The sequence below is a fragment of the Neoarius graeffei genome, chromosome 25, assembly GCF_027579695.1.
Source record: "Neoarius graeffei isolate fNeoGra1 chromosome 25, fNeoGra1.pri, whole genome shotgun sequence".
NCBI lineage: Eukaryota > Metazoa > Chordata > Actinopteri > Siluriformes > Ariidae > Neoarius > Neoarius graeffei.
Window position 1 is genome coordinate 8,837,005 of NC_083593.1, and position 14,288 is coordinate 8,851,292.

The 14,288-nt window shown below is 42.9% G+C and overlaps 2 protein-coding genes across 4 annotated transcripts in view; one reads left to right on the forward strand and one right to left on the reverse strand.

Moving 5' to 3' along the window:
- git2b (G protein-coupled receptor kinase interacting ArfGAP 2b) overlaps positions 1-8,990 on the reverse strand; it is a 42,164-nt gene extending 33,174 nt beyond the window's left edge. For all 3 annotated transcript variants that reach the window (XM_060908528.1, XM_060908527.1, XM_060908526.1), the window contains exons 1-6: positions 8,741-8,990; positions 7,539-7,672; positions 7,150-7,262; positions 6,076-6,181; positions 5,825-5,911; positions 17-147 (exon numbers count right to left, since the gene is read on the reverse strand). In XM_060908528.1, the coding sequence (XP_060764511.1) occupies positions 17-147; positions 5,825-5,911; positions 6,076-6,181; positions 7,150-7,262; positions 7,539-7,672; positions 8,741-8,792 (623 nt within the window). In that variant the 5' untranslated portion in view covers positions 8,793-8,990. The remainder of the gene's footprint in view (positions 1-16; positions 148-5,824; positions 5,912-6,075; positions 6,182-7,149; positions 7,263-7,538; positions 7,673-8,740) is intronic.
- sgsm1b (small G protein signaling modulator 1b) overlaps positions 7,562-14,288 on the forward strand; it is a 44,336-nt gene continuing 37,609 nt past the window's right edge. Inside the window, exons 1-2 of the mRNA XM_060908524.1 lie at positions 7,562-7,719; positions 10,415-10,509. Coding sequence (XP_060764507.1) covers positions 10,470-10,509 — 40 coding nt within the window. The 5' untranslated portion in view covers positions 7,562-7,719; positions 10,415-10,469. The remainder of the gene's footprint in view (positions 7,720-10,414; positions 10,510-14,288) is intronic.

Genomic DNA, 14,288 nt, shown 5'->3' on the forward strand with positions numbered 1-14,288 from the left:
TGTGAAAATGGTTGACCTTGCATAATCGATCGGTGTGTTTCCGCTGCTGTCTGGAGCGCCGGGGTCTGCGCCGTACACGGTCAGGAGCTCGGCTTGGAGAAGCTGACCCGCTTTCGCCGCCACGTGTAACGGAGTGTTCCCTTTCTCCTACACAAGACAAGAATGTAATTACTGTTAACAACTTTCAGGAAATTGTGTATACCAATCCTCACAATGCACTGAAGGGGGCGGGGAGGAGGAAAAAAAAAAAAAAGGCGATCTGACATTCTGCAGTGTCGGAGAGCTCTGGACTGCTCTGTTACAGGCTTGTGCATCATCCTGCGTGTGAAATTAACCACACTCCTGCTGCATGCAGCTGATTGAAATGTGGTGCATGCAAACTGTGCTTTGCTGTTTTTTTTTTTTTAATCACCTGAAAAAGAAAGATGCGAGCAGGTGAAAGAGACAGATCAAAAGACTTGCACTGACGCATCATAATTCGGCGCTGTCTGTTGCATTCAAAACATCAAGCAACATCGTCATCATTGCTCGTTATTGTTGTGGCACTGCTAAAAAAATTCATGTACACTTCCAGGAATTTCGAAACCGCAAAACCCCATGATGTAATCGTGAAAGACTTCCATCCTCTGTGTCCTGTTTCTCAAGAAACTATACGATTATTATGCAATTCTTACATTACTCAATAGTTTTTTTTTTTGTGGAATGGAATGTTTCAGATGAAAGTTTTTCATTTATAAATAAACAAAGTGCCTGAAATGTGTTCACTTTAATAGGACCGCCTGTATCCGTTGCTCATTTATTCAAATGTCCAATTATGCAACAGCATGATGAGCAAAATGTTTAGGGCTTTTTTTTTTTGGTAAATGTTTCAGTTGAGGGCGGCACGGTGGTGTAGTGGTTAGCACTGTCACCTCACAGCAAGAAGGTCTGGGTTCGAGCCAGGGCTTTGAACCGGTTCAAGGAATGAAAACGAAAACCGGGAACTTTTTCTATTTCACATGGAACAGAAACGAAACCAGAAACTTTATTATTTTTTATGTTCCGGAACAGAAACGCTTATTAAAAATAATGGTAACCGGTTAATACCGGTTTTTATTTCGTTCCTCAAAGTTGCGCGATGTTGCACCCGGGTCCAGATTAGGGCAGAACCGGCCCTGGCTACATTGCAGGTGTAGTTTGTTTTATGTATGTATGTACTTGCATAGATGTGTACTTGGTCTTCCAATATGGCACCTAACAAAATCTCGCGGCGCGGTGACGTCATGCGGTAGCCCTCTATAGGGCCTGACTAGCCTTTGGTAACACACTAAACGAATTCTCTTTCATTTTTGGCACTTTTTCTGTTTGTGTAGATGGGAAGACATACTGAGAATCCAAATCGCCAACATTTGAAATAATAATTGTTTTGAATTATTTCTTGTCTTATTTAATGAAGGTTGTAATAGAATTAGCCTACATTTGGCTTAAGCTGGATGAGACAGAGACATAATTTTATAGCCATTTGTTAAACAGCTGACAGGGAACATAATTAACCGTTCTGGGAACTAATTTTTTTTGTTCTAATAGGTTCGGGAACGTCTATTTAATGGTGGAACCCAAAACCGGAAACGTTAAAATTCCGTTTCTGTTCGGAACGAACCAATAGGAAAAAAATTCTGGTTCAAAGCCCTGGTTCGAGCCCCGTGGCCGGCGAGGGCCTTTCTGTGTGGAGTTTGCATGTTCTCCCCGTGTCCGCGTGGGTTTCCTCCGGGTGCTCCGGTTTCCCCCACAGTCCAAAGACATGCAGGTTAGGTTAACTGGTGACTCTAAATTGAGCGTAGGTGTGAATGTGAGTGTGAATGGTTGTCTGTGTCTATGTGTCAGCCCTGTGATGACCTGGCGACTTGTCCAGGGTGTACCCCGCCTTTCGCCCGTAGTCAGCTGGGATAGGCTCCAGCTTGCCTGCGACCCTGTAGAACAGGATAAAGCGGCTACAGATAATGAGATGAGATATGTTTCAGTTGTAAAGAGTGGTTCTGATCTCTTTCATCAACACAATCCAGGTGCTAGTTATGGTTCAGCTTGCGATCTTCTAAGACCTGGTTTGCTTTTCCATGGTTCCATGCTTTGCCACATCATGGTATACAGCTTTCTCAGCCACCAGCCCGTCTTGCACAACGACCGCTACTGAGGACTACATTTCTGCCAGACTATGCTCCACTATTTTAGTTTTATCTGGTCTTCTTGGTTATGCTAATCCCACCCCAGCACCTGACAGAAGCAGTTTTTGGTTCTTGACAAGCAAGGAGTTGGCGCCACTCTGGAACTGGGTTTCCTGGCCAGGAGCCGGTTCCTTGTATGGATAATAATTTTCCACAAGCACGGAAAATAACGCGGAAAATTGCTTGTCTGAAACGGAACCGCCATTCTGAAACGGAAAGCGGGTTTTTGTCAGCATCCAGTTTCAAAACCCGAGAAATTCAATCCACGCAGCTATACAGTGAGGTTTTTTTTTTTGCTAAAAGAAATCGAATCTCGGTGTAAACCAGGTTGTCAACAAACTATCAATGTTCCGCCATGTTATAAATGACGCAAGGGCTTATGATCAGCGTGCACAATGACTGGATTAAAGACACCTGGATTTTACAAGCAGGAACACCTCACCCTGGAAAATACAAAGCAGCTCACAATGCTGATATACTGGTGTTAAACCTGTATCTGCCTCAACGACCGGACAAACTGAACATTTGTTGAACATCGCCATTTTTAATAGTAATTATTCAAGAGTTACATCAATAAAGTTCCAACAAATCTCGTTCGATCCCCTCAGTAAGCCGGCCGTGTGACTGTTTACAAAATTCCGGGGAAGCCGAGTGCAGCAGGTGCGTGTGTAAAAATAACCAGGTTGTAATATCTAATTATAGATTATTAGACACTGAATTCACCGAAATTGGAGAAATGGAGATCAAATACCTCAATAAAATAAACATCTGTGGTGAATCTTCCTTTTCACTGGGACATTTATTATATTTTTCTTTTGTATGGTTCACATTAACCATCACAAATCTCATAAAATATTTCGGGTGAATTGTACGACAGTGCTGAACTCGCTTACGGTTTGTTTTCATTCACGGTGTGATTTGGTCACCCTAATGTTTTGTTCATGTGTTTTCATTTCATTCCATTAATTCATACTTCACGGTTTACCGGATGAATCAAGATTTAACTTTATTTCTTCCAGAAGCTTTGAATTTGAACTCTTAAAGTGCAGATCAGGTAATGGGTTAGAACAACACACACGCACAGTTTTATGTTTCCTGTTACAGTTAAAGTGAGTTTTATTGAAAAATTATAAAAAGTATCATGATTATCATAACTATACCTGCTTTTTGAGAAACTCTGTTAATCCCTTTCCTTTCATTTAACTAGTAAATACATAATAATAATAATAATAATAATAATAGTGATGGTCAGGACAAGTAAAGGATCTTGCTGCTTATCCGACTGGACGTGTGGATTAAAAAGTTCATGTCGAGCCGTGACATGACGTCTTATTTCATTTTGAAGCGATACCATACATTTCTTCAACTCCTTTCTCTTACTCTCCTAATTTGAACCTGAAAGTCTCTAATCAGGGCTCGAAATTCATATATTTTTTTCACCAGCCAGCCGGACTAGTTACCTTCCAAAGTAACTCGCCAAACAGAAAATCAACTCGCCAAAATTTGTTCATGTATGAATTTTACTTCTGTCAAAAATAACACAAAAGAGAGTAGTTACCATTGTTCATGACTAATGTGCATTTATTTCAAGACCCGAGTATTTTGATACTGTTTTTTTTTTTGCACACTTTACAAACTGGCATTTGCTGTTCTACGTCCTCCTCGCGATATCCAAAAAAATGCCAGATGACTGACCCCTTACTAGTTCTTTTAGGAACCAATTCGTCCGCTTCCATTTTTTATTTGTCGCTGAAATTGACAGAGCTTACACGGTAACCTATACAACACCAGCGATTGCACGAACTGAGTCAGCGCTGACTAGAAACCAGAAAATCTTCCCGCAAGCAGTGTTGCCAGATACTGCTGACGTTTTCCAGCCCAAAATATGTTCAAAACTCGCCAAAACGCACTTAAAACCGCCCAATCTGGCAACACTGCCCGCAAGTTCCTTTCAGCACCCAGATGTCGCCCGGGACTGGTTGGCGAGTGTGTGACGGAAAAAGTTTTAAACAAACGCAACAAACACGAAACAAACGCAAGTCGGCAGATGACCATAAAATACTCGATAGCTACAACATAATAATTATATGTATCTCACACAGAATTTTCGGAGATATATCGAGTATATTCGATATATCGCATAGCCCTAGTCTGAATCTTCGCTTCATATATATTTTTTATTTTCAACTAGCCAGCCGGGCTGACTAGTGACAGGAATTACCCGCCAAATGACAAATTAAGTCGCCTCGGGCGACCGGACCACCGCGAATTTCGAGCCCTGATAATTATGCAGAAGTTGAATTTAAAAAAAAAAAAAAAAAAAAAAAAAGCACTGCTCGAGTTTTGTTTTGAAGGATTTCAGAACTCTAAAACTATATAATCAGTACATGGAAACGTTTTCCTCTCTCATGCCAGAAAACGGAAACAAAAAACAGAATTAGCAAATTTTCTGAAACGGAAAAATCATCATCATCTTTGGCTTTCGAAATGCAAAGAACAGATTCGAGACAAAACGTTGTGTCGGGGGGGACAAAAAAAAAATTTTAATTTTGATCTGAACGTTACCTTTCAGACTTCTGACCTGTATCTGCAGGATTCTGCCATATGACTGGTTGATATAATCACGCATACGCAAATCCGGGACGCTTTTAAAGACTTTAACAACCTTTCCGTTGCCCCTTTTCCACCAAAGCAGTTCCAGGGCTGGTTCGGGGCCAGTGCTTAGTTTGGAACCGGGTTTTCTGTTTCCACTGACAAAGAACTGGCTCTGGGGCCAGAAAAACCGGTTCCAGGCTAGCACCAACTCTCTGCTGGGCCAGAGGAAAGAACCGCTTACGTCAGCGGGGGGGGGGGGGGGGGGGGGGTGTTGCGGAGTTGTTAAGACCAACAACAATAACAAGACCGCGAAAGATCGCCATTTTTAAGCGACGAGAAACAGCAGCTGTACAAACGCGAAGTCATCCATTATTATTGTTGGTGTTGCTGCTGCTTCTTCCGTGTTGTTTTTGCTTCGATATTCGCACCAAGGTTTATGCAAACGTAGCGACGTAACTGACGTATACAACAATGTAACTGACGTATACAGCGACATAATGACGTGGCTTCCCTTAGCACCGCAAGCTATGGAAAAGCAAACTGGTTCTCAGCTGGCTCGCAAGTTGAACGAGCTGTGAACCAGCACCAGCCCCGAACCAGCCCTGGAACTGATTTGGTGGAAAAGGGGTATGTGAGAGACAGAGTGGGACATGAATGAGCTTAAAAAGCAGGGACACTAAGACGCGGATGCTTCTATTTCAGAGTCGGTGACACTAGAGTGGTAACACGAAGCGTTTTATTTATAGCCTTGAACCAAGCAAGAACGTTTAATAGCTGTCACTATTCACTGGTTATTTGCTTCTGAAAGCAAGGAATTTCACAGAGCTTAAATTATTAGCAGGAAAATATTCCACAACTCCCCGGTCATACTTTCTTTTAATCTGGCATTTAGGGCTTTATTACTTTTTATTTATTGCTGTTCTCATATTTTAATGACTTGCAGATTGAAAACTAATATCGAAACTCTAGCATGACAAATAACGAAAAAAAAAAAAGAAGAGGAGAAAAGACAAACAGCAGAAACTTACTGGATGGAAGAAGTTGGCCTGCGCTCCCAAAGACAACAGCCTGAGACACGTCTCCAGGTTCCCGGTGCGCACGCTCGAGTGGAGTTGCTGAAAATGAATCGAAAATCATAATCGAGCGTTCTCGCTGTGAAAGGTGACAAGACGGATTTGAAGACAAATTACGTTACGGTTCATATTCAAAAGAGGAAAGACGTGGTGAGGTAAAAGAGGAAACGTTATCTTCCAGTAAATTCCTGTTTTCTGGTTCTTACTTTACTCAGATCCTTCGCAGTCACGCTGTCGTCCTCGCGACATGGCATCCGATGAACAAAAGCCAACATCTGGTATTTGGCCTTTATGAACTCCGTTTTGTTGGGACTAAACAGACACGGATTGAAAGACAGTAAGAAATAAGCACTTTGGTAAATTTTCATACGTGTTGAATTCTCGATTCTGATTGGTCATTTGGATATTTATATCTATAACTTTTTTTTTTGGAAGGAGTCTGCAGTATCAGTGCATTGCATCGCATCATACTTTGAGGTTTCTTGGTAGCATGACAGGCTGCGTTTGCTTATCACAGTAACTTAAAAAAAATGGTGACGGAAATCTAACATACACTCACTGGCCACTTTATTAGGAACACGCAATAAATACACCTGCCGTTTGTTTTATGCAGTTCTCTAAAAATCAGCCAATCCATTGACAGCAACACAAGGCATCAAATCACGCAGATACAAAACAAGAGCTTCAGTTCATGTTGATTCAAACATCAGAATGGGGAAAAATTGTGATCTCTCAAATTGTGACTTTCACGATGTCAGATGTGCTGGTTTGAGTATTTCAGAAACTGCTGATCTCCTGGGGTTTTCACACACGACAGTCTCTAGAGTTTACACAGAATGATGCGACAAACAAAACACTCAGTGAGCGATGACCGCTCTGTGGGTGAAAACAAACGTCTTGTTGATAGAGGTCAGACGAAAATGGACAGGTTGGTTCGAGCTCCCAGGAAGGATATAGTAACGCTTTACAACCGTGGTGAGCAGAAAAGCATCTCAGCATGCAACAGCAGAAGAACACATTGGGTTCCACTTCTGCAGCCAAGAACAAGAATATCAGAATCAAGAACAAGTTCCTATTAAAGTGACCGGTGAGTGTATTAGGCAAATGGAAATGTACAAAAAAAAAATTGATAATTTTCCTAGAACTGATGTCACCAAGTGTTTTACACCTTATTTCTTACTTCAAACTCTGTTATGCTGTCCATAACCAAACTCACCTGTTCTGTATAAAAGTCCTGTACAAGTTACATTGACTTCTAGTCTATGAACTCAATCACTTACTGCACTCTGTCCTGTGGATTGGCTTTGCGTTTTCCGCTCATAATCGAGGAAGGGTCGAGAAGACTGTGCTCCCAAATTGAATTCGCCCCATTGTTATATAAAGTCTGGACCATCTGCGGGTGAAACATGACGACATCACGCGTTATATTTAAAGAAACACAGATTCATCTCCTATGGACAAAGAGTAAAGCTGAAACACAAAAGCAGCACATGAGGAAGGAACAGCAGCATGAAACAAGCCACAAGACAAGCCCGAGCCACACGACTTTATTCTATTTTTATTTGAGGAACTGCGACACAATGCTTCATTTCCTGATAGCGACCGCAGCGCTGTGCCCAATGTGGAACAACAAACGGTCGTGCAAAAAAAAAAAAAAAAACCACTGTACCTGTAATTGCGACGGAGGCCACGGCGTGTGGGTCAGATGGCGGACCTGCGAGCTGTGACGACCCAGACCTCGGTGTATACTGCAGCACTCGTCACAAATAAGGACTCCTCTATTGATTGAGGCCCATCGAGGCTCTGAAGGATGGAAAAAATAAATAAATAACTTTCACAAGAGCAAGACGGTAAAGATTTAAGAAAAAATTTTAAACATATGGCTTTTAGGCCATATGTTTGACTCTTTACTTAGTTGGACTGTTCAGCACTTTGGTCAACCGTTGTTGTTTTTAAAGGGCTTTATAATAAACCTGAATCTGATTTGTACTGTCGGTCAATCCAGCAAACCTCATAAAGGCTGAGATTTATAGATATTGACTTCTATTGTAACTGATCTGCTGGTTTTAGAGCTCCCTGGAAAATTCTTCACCTTGGATCAAATTGCATTATTCCTATTTACCAAGAACAACAATATATAATGACAAATGTTGTTAAATATTACAACAATCTATTACAAATATTACAAGAGCTTTGATTTTTCTTCACTGTGATTCCTTGGTGTGCTTTTAAAACTTTTTTTAAGCTTAAGTGTAGCTTTCTTTCCTTGTACGTTTAGTCTTTGTCTATTCCTATGTAAAAGACTATTACTAGATACTACTGTTGTTGTTGTGGTTTATTATAAGGTATAAGTGACACCTGTATTCCGACAACGTTCCGCCTTCTTCACTGTAATTGGCTACGAGTTTCCTGATCGCTGCACTACGATCCACATTTACAAGCCGCCCAAAAATCAGACAGACGTTCAACTCAGCCAATCCTAGCAGAGGGGGCGGAATACGGATAGGGAAAGAAGAACGAACGTCAGCTTGAAATTGAGCACATAATATGATACTGTTATGTGACGCAGGCAAAAAAAGAATTAATTTTAGAAAATATATATACATTAATAAGAGAAAATGTTGTGTCCGGGCGTTCAGCCAGCGAGCTTCAGTTCAGATATCGTATTCGCTATCACTTTAGCCAGCTAGCTAGCTAGCTAACCTGCCAGCTAGTAAAAGAAGTAACAAGCTGCAGTAAAACGGTTTTTTTTTTTGCAGTCAGCTGTGAACCAACCGAAGTTTTGTTCTTCAGTCTGTTTATCCAAGCGGTGAATAAAGGAGAATAAAGATGGATAAAGTCGCTCCTGAGCCCAGTGGAGCTCTGACTCACCAGGGGCGCTGCAGTCAGCGCAGATTTCCCTGTTGCGAGGCCTCATTGACATCCTTTTACTGCAAAAACTCCTCGAAATGCGCTTCTTCTTTCACATTCGTGAGACGCAATACTTACAATTATTAAAAAATATATATAATATATAGTGAAAACCGACCGCCGAATGAATATATAGTATTTTAAAGCGGAATAAATGAAAACAGTTCCGCCCTTGTTCTCCGCTCCTCCACTACAGCCTGAGGTTTTTTTTTTTTTTTTTTCAACTTCCGGAATGCTGAGGTGACGAAGTGGGCGGAGCAACTGCCAAACAACCAAGCAACAGACTGTATTTACATGAGCAATTATTATTATTATTATTATATTAGTTTCCTGATCCCTGCACTACGATCCACATTTACAAGCTAACAATCTAAAGCTAGCACTCTTTAGATTAGATTAGATTAGATTAGATTAGATTAGATTAGATTAGATTAGATTAGATTAGATTAGATTAGATTAGATTAGATTAGATTAGATTAGATTAGACGAAGAGACAGGAGGCAAAGTTGGAGGTGGCGGAGTCGAGGATGTTAAGGTTTGCGATGGGAGGTTGGACAGGAGAAGGAACGAACACATCAGACGGACAGCACATGTGGAGAGCTTAGGAATCAAGCTAAGAGAGATGGTATGGGCACATCCTGAGAAGAGATGTGCCCATACCATCTCAATAATCTAATCTAATCTAATCTAATCTAATCTAAAGATTGCTAGCTTTAGATTGCGAGCTTGTAAATGTGGATCGTAGTGCAGGGATCAGGAAACCCATCTCATTATCTCTAGCCGCTTTATCCTGTTCTACAGGGTCGCAGGCAAGCTGGAGTCTATCCCAGCTGACTACGGGCGAGAGGCGGGGTACACCCTGGACAAGTCGCCAGGTCATCACAGGGCTGACACATAGACACAGACAACCATTCACACTCACATTCACACCTACGGTCAATTTAGAGTCACCAGTTAACCTAACCTGCATGTCTTTGGACTGTGGGGGAAACCGGAGCACCCGGAGGAAACCCACGCGGACACGGGGAGAACATGCAAACTCCGCACAGAAAGGCCCTCGCCGGCCATGGGGCTCGAACCCGGACCTTCTTGCTGTGAGGCGACAGCGCTAACCACTACACCACCGTGCCGCCCATTATAATAATAATAATAGCAGCTCATGTAAATACAGTCTGTGATGTATAGTGAGACCAGCTGTGATGTATGGATCGGAGACCGTACCCTTAATGAAGAGACAGGAGGCAAAGTTGGAGGTGGCGGAGTCGAGGATGTTAAGGTTTGCGATGGGAGTGACGAGGTTGGACAGGATAAGGAACGAGCACATCAGAGGGACAGCACATACTGTATGATTTGTAATATCTGGCCTCAAGACAAAAAAGAAATATTGATTGATTGAGATGCTTGAGTTGGGTTTCTGTGTTTGTTGTTTGAGCGATCTGCACTGAAATGAAATGCACCAGGGTTTGATTCAAATGAACAACATGCTGCTTAAAGTTTCATGACAGTCTGTGATATTTTGCCATTTCATAACCATTTAAAATCCTGTTGTTTTTCGATCCATGCAGTATTTTTTTTTAATCCTAAATTGAGTTTTAAAAATGAAAATGTAAATTCTGCTTTTGGTGTCTTTCTTAGACAAGCAGGACATCAGGAGCTGGCTGACAGGTTGGTGGAGATCCAGTACGAACTGATGGACAGATTAGCCTTCTATCTGTGTGGAAGAAAACCAGGTAACGGATATTTTAATGCCTGGCTTGCACCTAAACATATACTCACTCGTTTTTACATTTTTATGGACTGGAGACCGTACCCTTAACGAAGAGACAGGAGGCAAAGCTGGAGGTGGCGGAGTTGAGGATATTAAGGTTTGCGATGGGAGTGACGAGGTCGGACAGGATAAGGAACGAGCACATCAGAGGGACAGCACATGTGGAGAGCTTGGGAATTAAGCTAAGAGAGATGAGACTGAGATGGTACGGGCACATCCTGAGAAGAGATGCAGAGCATGTGGGAAGGAGAATATTGAGGATGGAGCTGCCAGGCAAACGAAAATGAGGAAGGCCAAAGTGGAGATACATGGATGTGGTGAGAGAGGACATGAAAGTGGCAGGTGTGGTAGAGAAGGATGCGGAAGACAGGGAGCAATGGAGATGAAAGATCCGCTGTGGCGACCCTTAATCGAGAGCAGCTAAAAGAAGAAGATTAGATTAGATTAGATTAGATTAGATTAGATTTGATTTGATTTGATTTGATTTGATTTGATTTGATTTGATTAGATTCGATTCAACTTTGTCATTGCACATGTCACAGGTACAAGGCAACGAAATGCAGATTACATCTAACCAGAAGTGCATAGCAGTAAATAACATAAGTGTAATATACATAAATATAAATGTACAGGAATTACAGGGTATGGAATGGTATAATGATGTGATAGATATTTACAATATGTTCAAAATGTGCAATATGAATGAACTGTAGTGCTACATAGATATTTGCAGTATCTACAAAACATAATATGAATAAACAGTAGTGCAAATAGTGATAGTGCAATGAAGTCAGTTCAAGTCTTCAGTTTGTTGGGGTGGGGGTTGTTAGCTTCTCTATGGAGGAAGCCGTGGCCAAGAGGTTAGAGACATAGCTTTGGGACAAAAAGGTGCCTGGTTTGATTCCCTGGACCAGCAGGAATGGATGAAGTGCGGCATGGTGGTGTAAGTGGTTAGCACGGTCGCCTCACAGCAAGACGGTTCTGGGTTCGAGTCCAGCAGCTGGTGGGGCCTTTCTGTGTGGAGTTTGCATGTTCTCCCCGGGTCCCCTCTGGGTGCTCCGGTTTCCCCCACAATCCAAAGACATGCAGGTTAGGCTAATTGGTGGCTCTAAACTGACTGTAGGTGTGAATGGTTGTGTGCCTCTATGTGTCAGCCCTGTGATGATCTGGTGACTTGTCCAGGGTGTACCCCGCCTTTCGCCCATAGTCAGCTGGGATAGGCTCCAGCTTGCACCCGTGACCCTGTAGAACAGGATAAGTGGCTACAGATAATGGAGGGATGGATCATGACAGAAATGATGGCCTTGGGCTGAGGTGCCCTTGAGTGAGGCACCTAACTCCTAACTGCTCCCTGGGCGCTGTTAGCATGGCTGCCCACTGCTCTGGGTATGTGTGTGTGCTCATTGCTGACGTGTGTGTTCACTGCTTCAGATGGGTTAAATGCAGAGAGGAATTTCACAAGTGTGTGATGAATAAAGTTTTTCTTTATTTTTAATTATTTTTGCTCGCCAATGAGATTTTTTTTCTACTTTTCTTTCTATTTATTTCTATCCCACATTTTTTGACTGAATGTGATTTCAACTTATTTGCACAAACGCAGGTACGTTTTAAAGGTAGGCTAAGTAATTTTTTAGAATAATATATATATAATTTCTTGAAATTCTTTTTTTACATCATGACAGAAGGGTGGTGTAGTGGTTAGCGCTGTCGCCTCACAGCAAGAAGGTTCTGGGTTCAAGCCCAGTGGCCGACAGGGGCCTTTCTGTGTGGAGTTTGCATGTTCTCCCCGTCTGCATGGGTTTCTTCTGGTTTCCCCCACAGTCCAAAGACATGCAGGTTAGGTTAACTGGTGGCTCTAAATTGACGGTAGGTGTGAATGTGAGTGTGAATAGTTGTTTGTCTCTATGTGTCAGCCCTGCAGTGACCTGACGACTTATCCAGGGTGTACCCCGCCTCTCACCCATAGTCAGCTGCGATAGGCTCTAGCTTGCCCGCGACCCTGTACAGGATAAGTGGCTACAGATAATGGAAGGATGGATCATGACAGAAATGAATGAATCAAATGCTCTGACAATAAACTGGAAAAAAGAAGTCCTCTGTGGAAGTCACAGGGCTGTAAAAAAAAATGCATCCAATCATTACACCATCTTCCAAATGAAATGATTGGATGGTCTGTGTGCACTCATTGCATGTGACCAGAGTCATTGCTAAAGCTAGCAATCTTTAGCTTCTCTATGGAGGAAGCCATGGCCTAGAGGTTAGCGACGTAGCTTTGGGACAAAAAGGTTCCTGGTTTGATTCCCTGGACCAGTAGGAATGGATGAAGTGCCATTGAGCAACGCATCTAACCCCCAACTGCTCCCTGTGTGGGGTGTGTCAGGGTCCTGTTGTATGTCGGTCTGGTTAAGAGTGTCTGCTAAATACCTGTGATGTAGCAAGCTAGTCAAACTAACAATAGCCATGTTTGTTGTTTACATCCATTGTGATAATATTAGGTGCTTTCTTTTATGTGAATGAGATATGAGGTAGTTGGATACAATAACAACGCGCTACACTCGTCTCCTCAATATTCTCTCTCATCGACTCCTCCTTCATCAGTAATCAGGCAGTACGCGTTACGTGTTTTTGAGGAGCGGCTTTGGAAGAAGGGCTAAAAGGATGGAGTTTTCTTTCAAAATCGAGCTTACTTTCATTGATTTCTCCAAAATTACCTATCCTTTAACGGTATAATGATTTCTAATAATAACTACAACTGATCTGGATATTTGTGTCATTATTATTATTATTATTATTATAACCTGGCGACTTGTCCAGGGTGTACCCCGCCTTTCGCCCATAGTCAGCTGGGATAGGCTCTAGCTTGCCTGCGACCCTGTAGAACAGGATAAAGCGACTAGAGATAATGAGATGAGATGAGCTAGCTTTAAGCGTGGTCCCTGTCTTTCCATGCTAAACATACACTGATGTACTGTAAGGTTTAAATTTTTGGCATCAACATCAGATTATTTACTCTTAACCCTTTCTTGCGGCACGCTGGCATTCCATTCCACTGGCCGAATGGAAATCGGCTTATCTGACATTTTCAATCAGTATAAACAAATGTATTTGTGGCAGCGGGGGCGTGGTCAAGCGCCGATCTGTGACAGGAGGGCGGAGTCAGGGAAGATAAGTGGCAGAATCACTACACCTGACGTCAGTTAACCTGTGTTTGTGTGTGTCTTCCCAGTGACCGCGCCCTACTTAAAGAGGGAGAGCAGAGAGCAGAGGGGCTCATCCCCAAGCTAGACGCCGGTTGCGTGTGTGTCTATTGGTGCAAGATATTGTTAGACTGAAAAGTGTGGCAATAAAGCCTATTTATAAACCTGATCTCTGTCCTGCCGTCCTCTGTGCTCCACCCACTCATATAGAACTGCTACAGTGGTGCCGAAACCCGGGACATAGTGGAGCACCAGCCGATCAGCCCCATGGAGTCCTCCCCGTTCGCCGACCTGGTCCACGCCCTCGCCACGGCCCAGCAAAGGCAGCACCAGGCGCTCGTCACCCTCCGAAAGGAACAAGAATGGAGCTTCGAGGCCCTGGTGCTGGCCCAGCAAGAAGACCGAGAGGCGTTCCAGCACCTCCTCGCGTCGGCGGGATCCACCAGCGCTCCCGCCGCGGGCCTGTCTCCCCTCACTATAACCAAGATGGGTCCACAGGACGACCCCGAGGCTTTTATCACGCTCTTCGAGCAAGTTGCAGAAG